The sequence below is a fragment of the Python bivittatus genome, unplaced genomic scaffold, assembly GCF_059951505.1.
Source record: "Python bivittatus isolate LINGU-HERP-01145 unplaced genomic scaffold, Pbiv_v1 ctg000610_np1212, whole genome shotgun sequence".
NCBI lineage: Eukaryota > Metazoa > Chordata > Lepidosauria > Squamata > Pythonidae > Python > Python bivittatus.
The window spans coordinates 53,506,352-53,525,461 of record NW_028277088.1 but is presented as its reverse complement, the minus strand read 5'-3'; the positions used below and the strand labels follow the sequence as shown (position 1 = coordinate 53,525,461).

Sequence of the window (19,110 nt, the reverse complement as noted above, 5' to 3'; positions counted from 1 at the left end):
AATTTTATGTTTAAGTTGGTTTTTATGAGAAATTGTTTGCATACAATACAGAAAATGTGTGCTATAGAATGCATAACAATTTTGTCATACAATAAAATAAAAGAAGAAAATACAGCTGTGAGTACAACACTGTTAAACCAAGAGAGCATAGAAACACATCTAGATATAGACTGAGGCAGAGAGCTCCAAGTAGGATTGTTTGAGCTGATTTTATGAATATTCAACCCAAAATAACATTCCCATTTTGATACTAGATTCATGTGTAATAAATGCATTTTCTTCACAAATTGCCCAGATATACAGTAAGTAAATGGAGAATGTTTTAACCTCATAAATTTAAAATTAAATGCAAACAAAGGAATCAAACTAGTAAAAAACACCCCTCAAAATATATATTATTTGCCAGACAAATGCAATAAGAAACAGTAAGAATTATCCAGATTTTTTTAATGCTATAATTTGAGCATCCCATCAGATTTACGTTCATTTTTTCAAGGAAACTCTGTACTAAAATGTTATACAAATGTGGAAAAATCACATCAGTTTAATCAATTTTTGTTAAGCAGGTTGTACAGTTATTATTCCTGATAAACATTTGTGATGCATTACTTTACAATTATCCCACTGCTATTATGCCTGTATAATGAAGTAGATATCCGAGTTTGCATGCAAGTTGCAGTTTTTATGTAGTGATTGTGATCAGTTCTATAAATACATATACATTATTCTTCTAACTTCTTTTTCTCCAATTTTTTTCCTTTGCTGAATCAATACATATTTTTTAATTGTACTGTATTCATACCTCTGATTATACTATACATATCCTAATATGCTGTTTAAAAAATAACTGTCCTTACCTTTAGACCCAGTAGGAAAGAAAACATAAAAACTGTGTAATTTTTATCATGTATTATCAAGTTTGTTTCTCCATGGTTAGGGCTTATTAGATACCACACTCCCTTCCCCACCCCTGCTTCTTTCAGGTGGGTAACTTATTAGAGTTAACAATATTTTCAGTGTTAAATGTGGAATACAGAATGAAATATATAACTTTCTCTCTGCCCTTTTAAAAAAGTTCTGGTTATCTTTCTTGCCCGTTTACAACCTTCTCTTTTCTCTACTTCTTTTTCCACCTTGGAACGCTTAAGCCCATCTAACATTCTGCTTTGAGAATCATCACTTTGGCCATCTTGTACCCTTAAAATCACCCTTTAACGTTCCCTACACTCTTACATCCTGATCATGTCTCATTTTTTTTATTTTTAAAAACCTACAGGCTTTGCCTCCCCACTCCTTTATCATTCTTCAGCATGTCCCTACTTAAGATTTTTGTTCATCTATTTTTGCCATCTCATGCTTTTCTACCACTGATTGTTCCCATTTGCTGTTTTTGATGCCTGCAATTCCTTATCAAGATGCTTCTATGGTGTCATTTTCCTTACATCTTTGAAACTCCTCATAAAGACTGGTTTTGAACAATCCCATACGTCTGATTCTTACATTGTAACTAATTGAAAATACAATAAAATAATAACAATTCTCCTTATGTTTACCCTCACCTTTAATGTTTTTAATTTCCTTCTTTCTTTTGGTGTCTAAGCCTCTGGGTGCAAATGATGCTTTAGATTGTGAAGTTCCATATACTATGTATCATGAGTTGGCAATCCATCCCATCCCATATGTCAGTATTTGACCAATGTTTGATGATGTGATTTTTGTAACAAAGGCAATATAAGCAGTTCCCACTGCTTGAACCTCCCAAAACTCCTAAACCAAATTTTGACCAAAACTCCTAAACCAAATTTTGACCAAAACAGTGAAATAAGTAGGAGTGCAAAGTCTCTACAAGTTGACACACTTCCATTCTCTTAATTCCCTTCCCATTGACAAACAAATGGACCAAAACCTGTTAGCCCCACCCTATCTGGTGGACAACATCACTGGAAGGCAGCCTATGGCCCACAAGCCAGTCAGAGGAGTCAATTGGCCATCTCTGCTCTGATAAGTGTGTATATGGAGAAAGTGTTTTTGCAAGCACAGCAAGGTAGTGTATACTACAGAGATATGTTGGATCTCTCCAATGAATTTGGGCAATCCAACATAAAGCAAAGAAGAAAAATATTTATGCAAATAAGATCTCAAAATGTAATGCTATCACATATATAGGTGAAAACTAACAATATAAGAAAAGCGTGTTAGTTCAGACCAAGAGCTTACTTAGCCTAGTCTTTCCTTCCAGCAATATCCTCCTGCTCATATTACTCAGCAACTGGTTTTGAAATATCTACTGCCTCTGTTATCTGAGATAATATATAGCCATCACAACTTGTAGCCATTACTTGCTTTGTCTTCCATTAATTTGTCATTAAGACTGCATTCAGAAAACCACTGAAATGTGCCTAAGCCTGTTTGCTATTATTGCAACCCGAGAAAATAAAAAAAAAACCAATATTTGGATCATCCTCATCATATTAAAAGGAGAGGATGAAGTGAATGAGGCCAATCTCTTTAAATATGCTTATTTCATAAATTCTCCCACCCTTATAAATATATTGTTGATATTTCTGCAATCTGTTCAACGTCTCTTAAGTCATATTTCTGCTTTGTAGCCATGTGCATTTATATTTTGCAAGAAAAGGCACAAAATATACGCTGTCTCAGTTGCATGTTTGGACCTTTCTTCAACATTCTGTTTAATTTTGTTCATGTGTGTTTTGTGTTTTTGTTAGATGGACACGATTGTAGCTTTGGGTGGACTTGGAGGTCGCTTTGATCAAATCATGGCATCTGTGGAAACTCTCTTTCATGCAGTTAAGATAACCTCCTTGCCCATCGTAGTTATTCAAGAGTGTTCCCTAATATACCTACTTCAACCTGTAAGTAAAATGAAACCTGTTTTTTCTTTTTCTTTTAATCAATGCATCTTATACATATTTTACTGCCTTCAATAGAAATTATTACTCTTACAGCTGTGAAATCAATATATACAATCAAATGCAGAAAAAAATGCTGTTTCTGTTTATTGAGATGTATTATCTAATTATTAACTCTGAAATAAAACACAAACAGCATCACCCAGCCAAACTTATTTTAAGTCTTATTTGTTTCAGGGTAATAAACGTATAGTTAGAGAACTCCAGGTTGAAACCTATGTTTAACTGAAATGAAATAGAGTTAAAGGTACTGTATGTAATCATAGCCATATTGTCCTTTTTAGTTTTTACTTTACTCCTGTTACACAATTTAAAATTAGAGTGTAAAATCAACTGACTTTTCTGAAAATTCCTTCTATGCAGTTGGTTGATTTGTAATTTGGTAGAGTTAAAAGTACCTGAAAGGGGGTTCTTTTATTGCATATTTATGGCAATTCAGAGGTGATTGGCACTGGGTCTTTTTTTAGATCATCAAAAAGGTCTGCCATCCATATGTAAAAATACTTTGAGAGCCAATAGAAGTAACTTTGCTTTGAGTAAAGCACAGAAAAGATACTAGTTGTTTCTAGCTAAATAATTTTCTGCCATGGAAAGTGCCTGAGGTGTAGCTTAACTTCAGTTCTCCATCCATCCATGTATACCTTTTACAATTAATCCCGAATGGAATCCTGTTCAGGATAATGCATTGAAATACATAAGTAAATACTGTTTTCTCGAGTTTTGAGACCCTCAAGATTTAAGAAGAATGCTGTAGGTAGGAGCTCATTTGCTCTTGCAATAAGAAATTATTATGTTTTTCAGAGCCAAAAGGCTAGAATATAGTCATATACGAGGATAAATTTCAGCAATTTGCCCACTGCAAATTATTGTAAATATGTAAATGGTTTTGCAAAAGACAGAATAGATATTGTATTTGTAAACTGAACTGGTTTTGTTTTTTGTTTGTGTTTTACTTTGTGTTGGACTTGATTCCTGGCAACTATATAGGCAAGTCCATGCAGTTTTCTAAGGTGAGAAAGAGTGACTGGCTCAAAGTCACCCAGTTGCTTTCTGTGCCTAAGGCAGGACTAGAACTAAGGCTGTCCTGCTTCTAGTCCAGTGCCTTAAACCATTAGTCCAAACTGGCTCTTGAAGTAAACTTAGAAATCTTAAACTGATGTAATTTTGTTACGACAGAAACTCGTCTAAATGCTTGTTTTAAGAGAGATGAATTTCCTACATTATGTGCTGATGAATAAATCAGAACTACTAGGGACCTACCAGAAAGCCACATCTCGGCCACAATGCATGGCTTCTTTCCAAAGACTAAGTAAATATCCTGTTTTGTGTGTGTGTGTGTGTGTGTTTGTTTTGTTTGGGGTTTTTTGCTGCCAGCCTAGAGTCCTATTAATAGAGTTTCATGTTCTGGCTATCAAAGGGAAAATAAAAAGTTATGATAAAATACTGAAAGATTTCAAATCCAGTCACAGGATAGATGTGGAATCTGACAAGATCAGCACAATTTGGGATCTATTAAGGTAAATACAAATCAATGCTATATAAGCGAACAGACATAATACAACATGAAACTAAGCAACTCAGGCTGAAGCTGAATTTTTTATCTTGTTACATAGTAAATTAGACTATGACCAGGTAGAACAGTTGCAGCAGGGAAAGAGTTATAAAAAGAGCTAATTAGTAGCTGGGTCTACAACCTCATCTTTCCCTGTGACACAACCATGGTGTGGATTGATATCATGTATATTAGAATAGCTGTTGTGGTAAATATGGCCAATAGATGTTGATGCCCCCCTAAGATGCCTGTTAGGGTACCATATCTGGCTTTTCAGCTGTATTTCATTCTACATCACATAGATAATATAGGCTATGGATTATTTTCCACCTATTCTTTGTGATGTGAAAATTTCAAGGTAGCTTTTGTGTTTTAGTTTCCTGAAACAAAAAATTGGCCTAGATATTTTACTAATTTACTGTGGGCTCCAAGCATATGAAGTAGGAGGAAAATAAGATTCTTACGTTTGCTTTAGGCAGAGTGTAATTTCTAAACATTGAGCTCAATTTTTCTCTTTTTGGACACACCTTTGACACAGTAGTTCATTCAGACTTGTGATATTTTGAGATACACAGGGCATGCTGTTCGTAGCATGTTCTTTGTTATATTTCAGACTGTAGGTGCAAACTCATATCACACACAGAATGCAAAAGTGTTACAGTGCAGGAGAGTTTGGAATGTGACAGACGCTGGACCATTTAATTATATAGTGCCCTACTTGTATACTAAAGTCAAGCCATCCACTAAGCTGTTTATACTCTGATGAGCTGTTTGTCCAGGAAACCTGTTTGAATTGTTCCTTAGAAATCACTTTAAACTGTGAAGGTGAAAAACAGCTTAATGGACAACAGTAATTTCTTCATTCGTATTCTACTTCATAAGAAGGGGAATAGGAAAAAATGGTTTATGTGCAAATTAAAGCCATTTCTTTATTGATTTTAAAAGAGCAATTAACAGCTTTGAAGGAATTGTTAATATGCTCAGTCATTCGGGCTACGAGCTTTTTTAAAAAAGCAAGAGTAGGTGGTAGCAGTATCACTAAATAACAATTACAGTAATATTTTGAATGATGACAATGGATAATTAATAAGATGGAATTAGTATGATATCCTTCCTTAATGAGCAAGGAACTTTCTATAACATTGGGGGAAGCCTCCTATGAAGATCAGTCATCTTTCCTGAGTCATGCTTGTCACTGCTAGCCATGGTCAAAATGGCATAAGATTTCATACACACACACACACACACTTTCTTATTTTCTTTTGTTGTGGATCTTAGAAATATGGAAACATCAGATTTTGTACACAGAGCATAAATTATATTTTATATGTTACCTGTTTTGGATCTGAAATAGGAAGATGTCCAATAATCAATGGGGCATAAATTTTTCATTAAACTGAACTAAGTTTGGGGTAACCCATGTAAAATTCCAACATTGTGATAGCAGAGGAAGATACTTCTACCTGCTGTTGAAAAGCCATTGCACAAGCATGTTTTCATCAGTTATCTAATGCTACAGAAAGAATATATGGAATGTATTGGCTACCTCTTTATTTTACATGCAATTTCTTGCACATCTCTTCTTTTTTTCATCATTGATACCACTCATATTTTCAGGAACAACTGCATTTGTACACTGTTTGAGAGCTGGGGTTCAAGAAGTCTCTCTGGCCAAGATGTCATCTCAAACACAAATCTAGGGGATTACTGTTTGTCCATACTTACTCCATGCCCACCCCACCCTCCAAAGGTGCAGCACAGGATGAATTAGACTACTTTACAGGGCTATTGCAAGGATTACTTCAATAAAGTATGCGAAGACTCTTCTGAAATGCAAAGTTGTTGTTGTTGTTGTTACTATTATTACCCATACTACTGTTATGATTACCCATTATTGTGTGTCTGTGCTAGAAATAATGTTCATACTGCCGGTTGAAATACATCCCCATGTAGGAGGAAGGCCACACTATAGTTTTGTGGTGGGTAGAGAGGAGGATTGGACTTAGAGAAATCCAGCTGCACGTGCACAGCAGTTCCGCAGAGTCATGGTGATGCTTTGTGGTCCACCCTTAGTCCTTTATATCTCATGAGGAAACTTTGGAGGAGAATGCTACAGAGGGAGGTTGAACCTCTTTCCCCATGCACAAATAGATATAACCTTGCACATCTCTGGATCCAAATCTATATACCCAAATTTAGCACATTACATTCATCTTTGTGGCAAACCTTTTCTTCGGCAGCACCTGTATTATAGAATATGTTGCCCTCAAAAGGCTCTTTCCCTTCTTGTATTCAGGAAGATGATCAAATCCTTCCTTTTTCAATGAGCTTTTGGCTGCAGGGGTTCCTCCAAATGTATGTTTTGTTGTATTTTTGATTATTATTTTATTATTTGAATGTTTTTGTTTTGTTTTTACTCTGTTGTGTGCATCACAAGTAAGACTGGGATGGTCAGCAAATACCATAAAGAAAGAAATTGCACTAAATAAGTCCTATTCAATTAATACAGTTTGCATCATCTTCTTCCCGTGCTCCTTAATTTTCTTTCTTGATCAGCTTATTTGTTATGTGTAGTCTGAAAAGCTATATAACCATAAATATTCCTATATGGCATATGTATGCCTTTAGCTGTAGTAATCTAGATCAAGGATCTTCCTGATGTTGCTGAACATTTACCACCAAATAGCTGGGGTTGCTGGAAGTTTAGTTTGACTACATCTGGAGGGCCAGATGTTTCTCCTCTTTCCTCCCTCTGATCTTGAGAGATCACAGATGTATCAAATGAAAAATTAGCTGCCATAGGATTATAACACGGTATTAGTTATTTTTCCCCAACCCAACTTTTCACCATTATCACAGCTTCTGCAATTATATTCAGAGTTGCATGGAATTCTTTTTCAGGTATATTTTATCCAAAAAAGATAAAACATTGTAATTTGTTTTATCATATATGGAATAATAGTTTTTTTTAAAAAATTGAACATCTATTTTTGAAGAGGAAGTTATTAAACATAATGCTTTTGTCATGCCCAGCTTAGACTAGGTGTGTGTTTTAACACAGACTTATTTTTCTCACTTACACCATACATAGTTACCCCACCCTCTAGGAATCCTTTTTCAGGTCTCCTATATTAACAGTGATTTTGTCACCCAACTGTGTGCTCCGAATTTCTTTCCATATTTAGCTATGTTAACTTCTCAGAAGGCCACACACTGGCACAACTTCCTGTAGTTAGCAACTTTAATTTGTCAATAAGTCATACTATGGCATCACCCCTTTGGGGTTACCAGTACAAGTAGTCCCTCCTTAACAACTGCCCTGTTTAGCAACCATTCAAAGTTATGACATGCTGAAAAAGTAACTTTATGACCAGTTCTCACATAACCATCGCAGAATCCCCATGGTCACATGATTGAGATTTGGGTGCTTTGCAACCAGCAGATGTTTATGACCATCACAGCATCCTTTAGTCACATGATCACCATTTGTGTGCTTCAGAGCCAGCTTCCATCAAGCAGAGTCAGTGGTCATGTGATATCTCATTTGACAACCGCAGGTGATTCACTTAATGACTGCAGCAGAAGTAAAGTTATAAATCTGTTGCAGTCACATGATGTCTCGCTTAACAGACACATCACTTAGCAACAGAGTTGCCTGTCCCAATTGTGGTTGTTAAGCGAGGACTACCTGTATTTACCACAGTGGACCACATTTTGGAAATGCCCTTTTGGACTACTCATATCTAGCAGTTGGATTTGTCTGTATCCTTCACTTCTAGATGTCCTGCATTCATTTCATCTTCACCTCACTTAGTCATCCATTTCTTTCTTCAAGCATGGTCCTCAAATTACATTGAGTGGAGTGGTTGAGGGAGTTCTGATTCTTTTTCAAAGTACAGGGTAGCAAAACTAAAGGGCATGCTCAACATTGCTTCTTTGTGGCCAAGCAAATATACTTGCCACTATAATTGTTCTATATAGTGAGGTGAGAACTATACATAGTTGTTAATAATAATAATAAATAATTGTCCTACATAGTGAAGTGAGAACTATATATAGTTCTATATAGTGGGGAATTAGTGAGGTGGCTCCTTTATTTTTAACATCTTTTATTCTCTGTTCTATTTTGATTTTTATATTTTTAATGTATATATTGATTGACCTGGTGAGATTGGCAGCTATATAAATTGGTAAATAAAAATAAATAAAATAAAATAAAATATAAAGGAATACAATGGGTGGTTGGAAATCATACCTTAAGTATATAAATCATGTGGGGTCAAAAACTTGCAGTAGTCTACTATTTCTGTTTTAAGAAAAAGAAGATAATTATATATTCTACTTATTATGTAGTACCTCATTTAAATAATTGCCTTTGCCAGATTGATAAATGCTATTAGGACTGTAAATGTGGCTCCATAGGATCTGGGGGTAGAACAATTCAAAGGGGCACTGTGAGAGCGAGTTCTCACACAGTCACAATCAAACAACCTAATATCAGATCAGTGCGTTTCCAAAATAAGAGGCAGGTGAAAATAATTTCTCCTGCTAAAAAGAGAGTGGCTTCTTGCCTGTTATATTATGTAGTAGAATAAAGAGACCCCAGAATTTTAACCTTGGTTTCACTATAAATAGGGCTTGCTTTTGATATACAACAGATGCTGGAATTATTTTGTAATATAACAAGATTTATAGTAGCAAGCAAGCTATCTTTCAACTGAGGTTTTACACTTTTGCATGACATTTCTGTAAAGAAATAAAATTCTCAGGGTATGGGTCAAACATCAGCGAACTGGGAAAGACAAACAATGCTTTGCAAATATTATGAATTTAATTTTGCTAAAGTATGTATTTTTCATTGCTAACATTGGTGGGTGTTTGCTAGTTTCATGGTAGTTTAAGGAAAAGCACATCATATCTAATTTCTGCTTGAACCACCACAGTTTTTGTTTCTATAATATACTGTTTGTGGATTAATCAGTTTTATACTTCATGGCATGAGGATTGGTTATCTGAGGAACCATCTGTCTTTATAGTCTCCTGCCTGCCCCTGGCCCCCGGGATTTGTTTGGCCCCCATCCAGCCTTGTTCAAAACAACTCTTAAAACCTAGTTCCTCCCCTAGGCCTTGGGCTAAAGTGGGTGTGGGGCCCTTGTGTGTTATATGGCTCTTGTTGGAGTTTGTGGTTTGCTTTTTCCCAGATACCTGTTGTTCTTTTGTTTGTATTTTTTAAATTGTTTTAATATTGTACACTGGCCAGGGTCTCTATGGAGGCCTTATGAATTTAATAAATAAATACAGTTACCATCATCCTATACAGATAAATCATAAAATTATTTTAAAAGATCAGAATGGGATGTAAAAGCAAAAATGTTTTGTTTGAATCACCACCACCACCATCAGCACATTGGGGAGAAAATGTTTGAAAGTTTCAGTAGCAGGTACTTTATCTATGCAAAGACTAGAAGATCAACTTTATAATCTTGTCCCGTAAATAATGAACAATATATATTGAATAGATAAAATAACACAGTTTGGGGGTTTCAGCATACACAATAATTTAGAAATAGGTCCAGAGTTTGAGGACAAGGGACAGTACAGGAACCCAACCACTGATAGACACATCGGTTATTTACTGATCTAGCATTTACAAGCTGGGTCTTTTTCTTTCTCAGAAAATGGTTAGATGTTTCGCTATAACTGTGATTTGGCCTCCAAGAGTGAATTTAAGTTGTTGTGTTGGATAATTATATACAAAGCTGTTCCAATCAAGCTGTGCCTGATTTTATGCCAATAATTTCAAAGCCATTATCTGCTGTGTTTATGCAAGAGTTTGTTTAACTTCAGCATGAACAGCTCACTGATTAATGACCATACACTGTATATATTGTTGCAATCATTATATAGCTTGAAATATTTAAATGACAAGCATTTTAGTTCACATTCTTTTGAACTGTCATTTGGAGCATGAAGTTGTGATAATACAAGTACCATCACATGAAATTGCACTCAAGTTCATAATGGGTACACAAGGTTTCGAGGAATTTATGTTAGGTTAACATTACTTGAATACTACTTAGCATTTAGATGTTATTAAGTAGCATTCAAAGTATTTCACCTTTTGTAAATCTGACAACTTTGTGATTAGGAGGCACTGGCCTGCTGAAAGCTACCTGGTAAATTCATTGCTGTGATAAGGTACATACTTGAGATTTAGTTCAAGTTCCAAAGAGGGTGGCCAAGGGAGATTGAATAGGGAGTTTCTATTAGCTTTGTCATGAGCTCAGCAGGAACCCCTAGAAAACCATCATTACTCAGTGTGAGGTCTAGCTGCAGTATAGGATAATATTGATCTTATAGAATCATTGTAGAGATTATGGAAAATATGTATATGTAGGACAGTTTTAATATTTAAGAAGTATAATATATATGATGATGATGATGATGATGATGATGATGATGATGATGATGATACTGTATTTTTGTTTGTTTTAGCCTCCCCTTCCTATTTATTTATTTTCATTTATTTTTTCATTTCTGTGTGCAATTCCAGTCTTGTAAGATTCTGAATGGTGCATAACAAGGAAAACCAAGAACAAAAACAGTTCTCATAAAAATATAATTGAAAGCAAACCCAAAAGTCACTCATAAATGTACTAAAGGCCAAAGTTATTGAAATAAAATAGTCTTCATGGCCTTCTGGAACAATAGGAGCCAGACACACCACTGGGGATAGAGTAGTCCAAGGAATGGGGGTTACTCCTGAGAAGGCCTGGTGCCTTACCCATATCCCCTGCACTTTGAGCAGGTGTGGGACTCTCAGAAGACTGACTCTAGATGTTTAGACTGAACTTGAGCAAGGGGGTTCCTGATATGTCACAGTCCCTCACTATGTCAGGGTTTATAAATAGATTTTGAATTAGACTTGGAACCTTTTTAAAAGAATGAAAAGAATTGAACAAGAAACCTGTCCTTTACGTATCAGTAGTAATACTGAGTTTTGCTTTGTTTGATGGCTCTTCACATGACTATTTAAAGAGCCAGTTTGGTGTAGTGGTGAAGGCAGCAGGCTAGAAACCAAGAAACCGTGAGTTCTAGTCCTGCCTTAGGCATGAAGTCAGCCAGAAGCAGACAATGGCAAACCGCTTCTGAAATCTTGTCAAGAAAACTGCACAGACTGGTCCAAGCAGTTACCAAGAATCAACAATGATTCAGAGGCAAAATGTATTTTTTAAATTAATTAAAACATAAATACCTAACAACTTTTTTTTTTTTTTTTAAGAATCTGGGCATTCTAAGTAACCTAGACATATATGATACTGAGAAGTTTCTCCTTTATTTGTCCATCTACCCTCAGACTACCATTGCAATACTGAATATAGTATGCAAGTACAACCTTTAAAAGATCTACATTTGGTACAGAAAGCGAACCACGTATTACGAGAGGAACCAATAAATCACATAGATTTGTTAGCCATTTGGAAGGACAGTATGATTCATTATAAACATAAAGAGTTGCCTTCTATTGAGTGACTTCACTGATCTATTTAGTATACTCCTCACCGCTTTGATTAGCAGCAGCTTTCCAAGACTCAGGTTGGGAGCCTGAGGGGTATAAATACCCCATTTTCAACATGGATAGCATGCGCTCCACTGCCATCACATCTAAGGCCAATTACAAATAATCCAATTGTATTCTAAGACTGAGTAATAGATTTAGCTGAAATGTTTGGAACTAGATTGAAAGAAGCAGGTGGCTCGAATATTTTGTTAATCAGAAGCCAAGATTTTAACAAAAAAACAAAAGAAAGGCAGGAGAAAACCAGAAAGCAGAATCAGTTTTGTAGAATGTAAACATGGGGATTTTGGAAAACAAAATGCCTTCTTTCCACTATTAACACAATGGCCCAAAAAGGAGCACTATTTTGACCATGAAATTTAAGAGGTGTTTGATAATTCAGACTAGAGATAATTTCTTATTATTTCTTAGGCTTTCCCTTGCATTATGTTTCTGGCATAAAGTTTGGGAGGTTTTTTACAAGTAAATACCAATTTCTCTAGATGAAACTCACCCAAAGAAAATTCAGTGTTAATGAGAAGCTATCTAACTGGATGCTGTGGATTGCAGTGGATGTGAACATTGCTAAAAATGCAGAGGAAAATAAAAGAGGGATAGTTCTATTTTACAAAGCCTTCTACGTGTAAAGCTAAATATATATTCTATCCCTAACAAATGGGGTTCAGATGTATTTTTCACTATGACTCAATCAATTTATTGACTGAAAGTACAAATTCTTAAAATAATTAACTCTACCTTCCTGTTTTCAAATAAGCTCTTTGGGAAAATAGTGAACTCTAGTTCCAGCTTTATGTTTTGTGAATTAAGCAATCCTGGGGCAAAATGACAATGGGATGATTTCAATGTGCAGTTGCTGAACCACACATACATCTACCACCTATTCTACATCAACCTGACATGGCTTGAAGCAATTACAATATAAGCATTCTGTGTATATCTTTGCATCAGTACTTAAAAGCAATGGATTAGACTTTTCTGTACAAATAGGCATTTTTTTTTAACCTGGTTGTAAGTACTTGATCATAATTACAGGTTCCAATGTATCTGAGAGTTGAGAATGCAGAATATATTCTTGAGAAAGATGTGTATTTTTTCCTCTCCAAGATTCCTGCGTATTAAGCCATTTGGCCCAGTATGAATTTTCACAAGATAGTAGAGTTCCAGGAGTACCTGAAATATTATTTAAAAAATCAAATGGAAGTATTCCCTTTACAATACTTCTGTTGCTGCGCTGCCCCTTGTAAACATGCACATGCATTTGCTGTAGGATATGCACAGAAAAAAATGCTAGCCGCCTAATTGCATCTAGTGATACATAGATGTATGTGCAATATTATATATAGAATACTAATCAATAAAATTAAAGCCACCAAGAAATAAATGAGAGTTGTGCAAGAACAAATCTTTGTCCTTGCATAGTTCTAATTTGTCCCCTGAAGTTTGTACAAAAGTATCAGCTGGAGTCCTATTCAGTAGTACATTTGACCATACAAATTATTATTGTTGGTTGCACAGTCAGCCAGTTGTTTAGACTGGATTTAGCATTTTTATCCACCTATCGACTCTTTCCCAAAGACCTGGGATAGGCAGATGTTGTTGTTGGATGGTGTTAAAGGTATCGGCACAGGATGTAAGCTTTTCCAAGTAAAACTGCCTTTTGCAATTGACGGATGGTGATTTTGTCAATGCCAATGGTCTTCAATTGGTACTCCAGATGTTTTGGGATTGCACCCAAGGCATCTATTATGATTGGTACTATATTTGCTTTCTTTTGTCACTCGGTACTATCTTTGCTTTCTCTGTCTCTAAAAATTATTATTGTTGGTTGCACAGTCAGCCAGATGTTTAGACTGGATTTGGCATTTTTATTCACCTATCAAGTCCTTCGCAATTATTATTCCTACCTTTTTTATAAAAAAAACTTAAGGTAGCAAGCATACCTAATACTCCTGCATCCTATTTTCCCCACAACAATCCTGTAGGTGGGTTGGGCTGAGAGAGAATGACTGGCCCAAAGTCACCCAGCTGGCTTTCGTGCCTAAGGGAGGCCTAAAACTCACAGTCTCCTGGTTTCTGGGCCAGCACCTTAACCACTACACCAAACTGACTCTCTATTATGCATGCATTCTTCCTAATCTGTAACACAAAGATGATGTCAGTAAACTTAACATTGAATAATTGGATTCTCATAGCCAGATTCTCTGACACAGGGTCATCTGCAGGGAGAGTCAAAAAAGTCAGGATGGCAGATGCAACCATGTCCAACATCTTGACTTTTTTTTCTTTTTAACTCCCCATGGATTTCCCTGATTTGAAAGCCATCTAATTTTATTACAAGCATGTATAACACCAAGGAACATTTAAAATATAATCAAGAAGACAAAAAGCAGGCACAATTCAGTTCTGAAACCATTACAGCCGCTAGCTTCGTTCTTCCTATACTGTATAATCGCCCCTTTAACTTTCTTCAAGAGTCAAACACACACACACACACACACACACACACACTTGCAAAAAAGCACAGTAGGTATGCAATTTTAATGACCAGTTTGCTCATTACTTTGTTTGAAATCTAGGTGAGTTAAAAGCAGACCCAGGAACGTGCTCTCAAAGTCAGCATACACAAGTCACTGAGCACCACAGGTGGGAATGAGTTCCAATAGAAGCCAGGTCACCCCAGTGTCCTCACTGACAAGAGGGAGTGCATGGATTTCTAAATAGCTTTCACACACACTTTATTTTTGCTTGATGCAGTTCTGAGAAAACCAAACCAGGCATCTACAGGTACAGATGAAAGACCAATGCAGAACATAATGCACTGACAGGGCTGTGTTCTTCTGTTCACCTAGACAACCTCCATTCATTCCAGTGTCAAGTTTTCTGAGGAGTTTTCCTAGTCTTAAAAGATCTGTGGTTTCTTACATCTTCTTTTCTTCAATAAAACTGCTTCAAGCATTATACAGCATATCGGACAACAGTTTTCAGAACTATTGTTCTCTTTTTTGTAACATAAGAATGGTTTTTCGTAACCAAGAATAAGGCACATTATATTTTTAAAAAGCGTCCCCCCCCCTTTATTTTATTCAGAACTGTCTCTCAAGGCAGTAGGAAAAAACAGATTAAAATGCATTTGCCATTCCAAAAATATATTAATTCCTAAAACAATAGCAGAAGTATCAAGAACACAATTAAGCATGTAACTCTGCCTAAAATGCAGTGGGATTAAAAAACAGAAACTCTAATTTTTGAGAGGGAGTTTATTCTTCATAAAATTGGCTGTTCATCCCAGCCTGAATGATCATGTTATCAGTGACTACATAACATGTCTTAGAGTGAGTTAAAATGTATTAAATCCAATTCTTTCAGCTTGTGGACATGTCCTTGTATGGGAGGATGTACCATTTTTCCTTTATAAAGATTTATTCTCAAGTAATTGCTGTTATCTGCGTGTTTGTATGCTTACGGAATTTTGCATGCCTGCAAGACCTGTTTTTATGTAACCTATTTTGTTTTATGATCCTGGGCTATATTGCAGACTCATTTCTGATATCCTTTGGTAATCTTCCCAAAAAGTCAAATTCAGTAGGAATAATTCATTAGCACTATGACTATGGTGATAAATGAGATGTCAAGAAGAAGCACATTCTGCTTTAGGACACTTGCATATTTTTGAGGAAGTAATTTCTGCTTGAGCTACTGTAGTATGGCTAGTAACAGGCCAGTGAAATAGGGCAGTGTGAAACTGGAGCATAATAGGCCCATTTCTTTGCCTTTCCAGTGTCCTCAGCTGTGTAGTTGCAAAGGCACCATCTAGTTTGTTCAGTTGCCTGCTGCTTGTATACGGGGGGAGACTGTTTCAGCCAAATGATGCATGACATTTAGAGCATAACGGAATGAGCTGGTATCACATCCTTCAACATGTACTAGCCAGCCAAGCTGTAGCTGAAGAGGAAAAGCTCCCCACCCCCACCCTCACCCCCTGTTATAGCTGCTGGGTAGAAAGAACAAGATTAGGCTGAGCATGAAAGAGCAGGCTGGGGAAGAAGGAAAGGCCTTACCCACAATCTCCTCAACCTTCACAGTGCTTCTGGTTAGTCTGAACATGGTACTTCAGTATAACAGGTGCATCCTGCAATACAAATTATGAATATTTTGCTGTATGGTAGATCTGAGTCAGTGTAAAATTGTACACTTCATGTCTCTTATTAATATATGCAGAAGAAAATATGTATCTCAACTGAATCATGCATGCACTGCTGGGTATTGTATCATAGGCTGAAAATAGATGCTTTCTCTTTTTGTGGGTCGCCGCACCCCTGGCCCTGTGTGCGAGACTGGGTAATGGCGGCAGGAGGGCAGCTGAGCTTGGTGCCCGAGGTGGAGTTGGACCCCGACGGCACTTTCAAATACATCCTGGTCTGGGTGCAGCGGGGTGCTGATGAGCACTGTGACATCTTGAAGGGCACTGCAGCCGCCAAGTTCCATAATCACATATTTCAAAAAGTATTGTATCATAGGGTAGTATACAATATACAAAGATCTATTGTTTGCTTGTTTGTTTGTTTTATTCAACTCGATTCCAGATGATTCTGGTCAGCCCACAATACACCAAACAGTATAAAAACAATATAATAAGAAACAACAAAAGCAAATTAGAACAGAAGAAAGAGAAATAAGAACAACATGGCAAGCCTGATGAACACCACAAAATATGATATCTAACATTCAATAAAGGGGGCTCCAGTACCCTAACTCAAATCCTGGAAGAACAGCCAGGTCTTTATGGTCCTCTGGAACACCAACAGAGTTTTTTGTGTGCTTTTATAGTTTTTTATTTCTAATTGTTTTTATGTATTTATTCTTTTTAATTGTGTATACCACCCAGAGTCACTTTGTGTGAGATGGGCAGCTATATAAATACAATAAATAAATACATACCACATGGATCTCAGGTGGAACCTCATTCCAGAGGCCAGGTGCTGCAACAGAGAAGGTGTGTTTCCTGGGTCCTGATAGATAACGTTGTTTAATCAAAGGAACCAATAGTGTGCCAAAATTGTCATTTTGAATAATTTCATTCAGTACGGTAATATCCTAATCAGTAGTGGACTATATGTACAGTAGGTATTCATTGAGTGAGAAACAATCTCAGAAATGGATTTGGCCACATGATCACATCATGCAGTTGCATGCAGTTACCTCACAAGAAAGTAGCCATGCTGGCCTAGCTGTCTTCAAGAAGACTACAGAATGTGAAACAGTATGGGAGCAACCATGGAGAAAGCAACTGTACCCTGGTTATTTTAATTCAATCCGTTTTATTTATGGCAACAGGAATATTCATATTGATCCCATAGTCTGAAATCTGAGCTGAGATTGCATTTTGCTTTTTATAGGACTGAATGCTCCTTGCAAATGATTCCTCTGCACAGAAAGCCAGATGTTGAGAGAAGAATGCCAGCCTAACTAATGATTTGATAGGCTGGCTAGGAATTCTGGGATGTTACCCCAACTTACCTGGAAAGCACAGATTGCAAAACACTGATCAAGGCCATCAAAAGTTCTTCCCTCACTGGAGATCATCCAGAGAGAACTATAGACAAAGAGTATGTTGGATCTTTGACGGCCAGCAAGGACCAGGCAGGCAGTCCAAGGTTATATTTACATTTATGCTATGGGTCCCGAGGGGGCAAGCAGATACCAGTTTCTTGAAGTTGGAGATGTTTTCAGTTTCTGCTTACCAATGAATAGAACAGATCCTTATGAGAAAAACCTCCCCAAAACACGCCAGTATAAAGCAAATTAATTATAAACTGTAGGATGACCACAGGATTCATTTTTTCAGCCTTCAATTATATACTATTTTATTAGTCACAAAAGCCAAATTTAAAGAATGTTTAGGGTTTTTAAATAAAAATGCTGTGTAAGTGCAAGACAAAAGATTAAAACTGTATGAGCGAAACAATGTGGGAAAACTCAGGTTTGTTTTGGATTAAATATTCTTTGGATGTTTTCCTTATAAGGCTGAATTTAAAAATTGATCTTTATCTTCCATCACCAGACATGAAATGAAAATAGAGAAAGAACTGAATCAATTTTTCTGATTGATCAAAGTTGTTGTAAAAACTTTATTTTTTAAACCAAAAAATGGTTTAATAAGATAAAAATCAATGTAGTCACATTATATAACACGGATTTTGTCAGCAGTAACATTAATTAAAGCATAGTCAGACCTGGATTCAGAAGCAAAAAAGTTAAACACTTTTTTTTGGCTTTGCCAGTTTGGAGCCAGCTAAAGCGTAAAAGATAATAGTCATTATTTCCTCAGCTTATTTTTTCTTTCTCTGTTTTCAAGTTTAAAGCTGAAGGGTGAATTTACACCAAATCACATTGGTTTATTTGTGCCCAAGAGAGATGTCCTATCTGTACAAGAGCCAGTTGAGCATCACATTAGATTTGATATATAAGTGCACTTGTGGATCTATATGACAGATAACCTAGGTTGCTTGTTTACATTGTTGTGCTATGCACTAAACCTCGAATGGTGTTAGTGTACAATCCACCCTAACTAGTTTTTGTAATGCAACCATCCTCGTGCTGAGACAAGAGCCCCCCACCAAAAAAAAAAAAAAAAACCCTTTGAAATTCTACTTATTACAGTGTCAAAGATTTTTAGCATGTACTTAATATTTCAACATTTTTAAATGGATAGCATTCTAAGTCCTTTTTTCATAGATTACAAGTAGTTTATATAAAAGACAGCTCTTGTGGACAAATAACCTGAACTAATAACTTCCTGTTTAATCCAAAGTATAAAATAAGATGCATTAAAAACTTCTCACCAATTTTTTCTCAAACCCTTGGGAATTTGAAAGCATTGTTTTCCTGAACTGCACTAATCTTGAGTGGAGAGGACTATGTAAACATATGTCACCGGAAGCCCACAGGCATCCACATGGGGGGGGGTGTAAATGACAAAATGTGGGTCACAATACAGACCATGTGACTTGTATACTCGCATCCGATGACATCGTGTTTTTTGTCAT

The 19,110-nt window shown here is 36.3% G+C and overlaps 1 protein-coding gene across 1 annotated transcript in view; it reads left to right on the top strand.

Annotated features, from left to right (window-relative positions):
* Nucleotides 1-19,110, top strand: part of TPK1 (thiamin pyrophosphokinase 1) — a 293,030-nt gene that overhangs the window by 200,924 nt on the left and 72,996 nt on the right. The window contains exon 6 of the mRNA XM_088150863.1: nucleotides 2,730-2,876. Within this exon, the coding sequence (XP_088006989.1) occupies nucleotides 2,730-2,876 (147 nt within the window). The remainder of the gene's footprint in view (nucleotides 1-2,729; nucleotides 2,877-19,110) is intronic.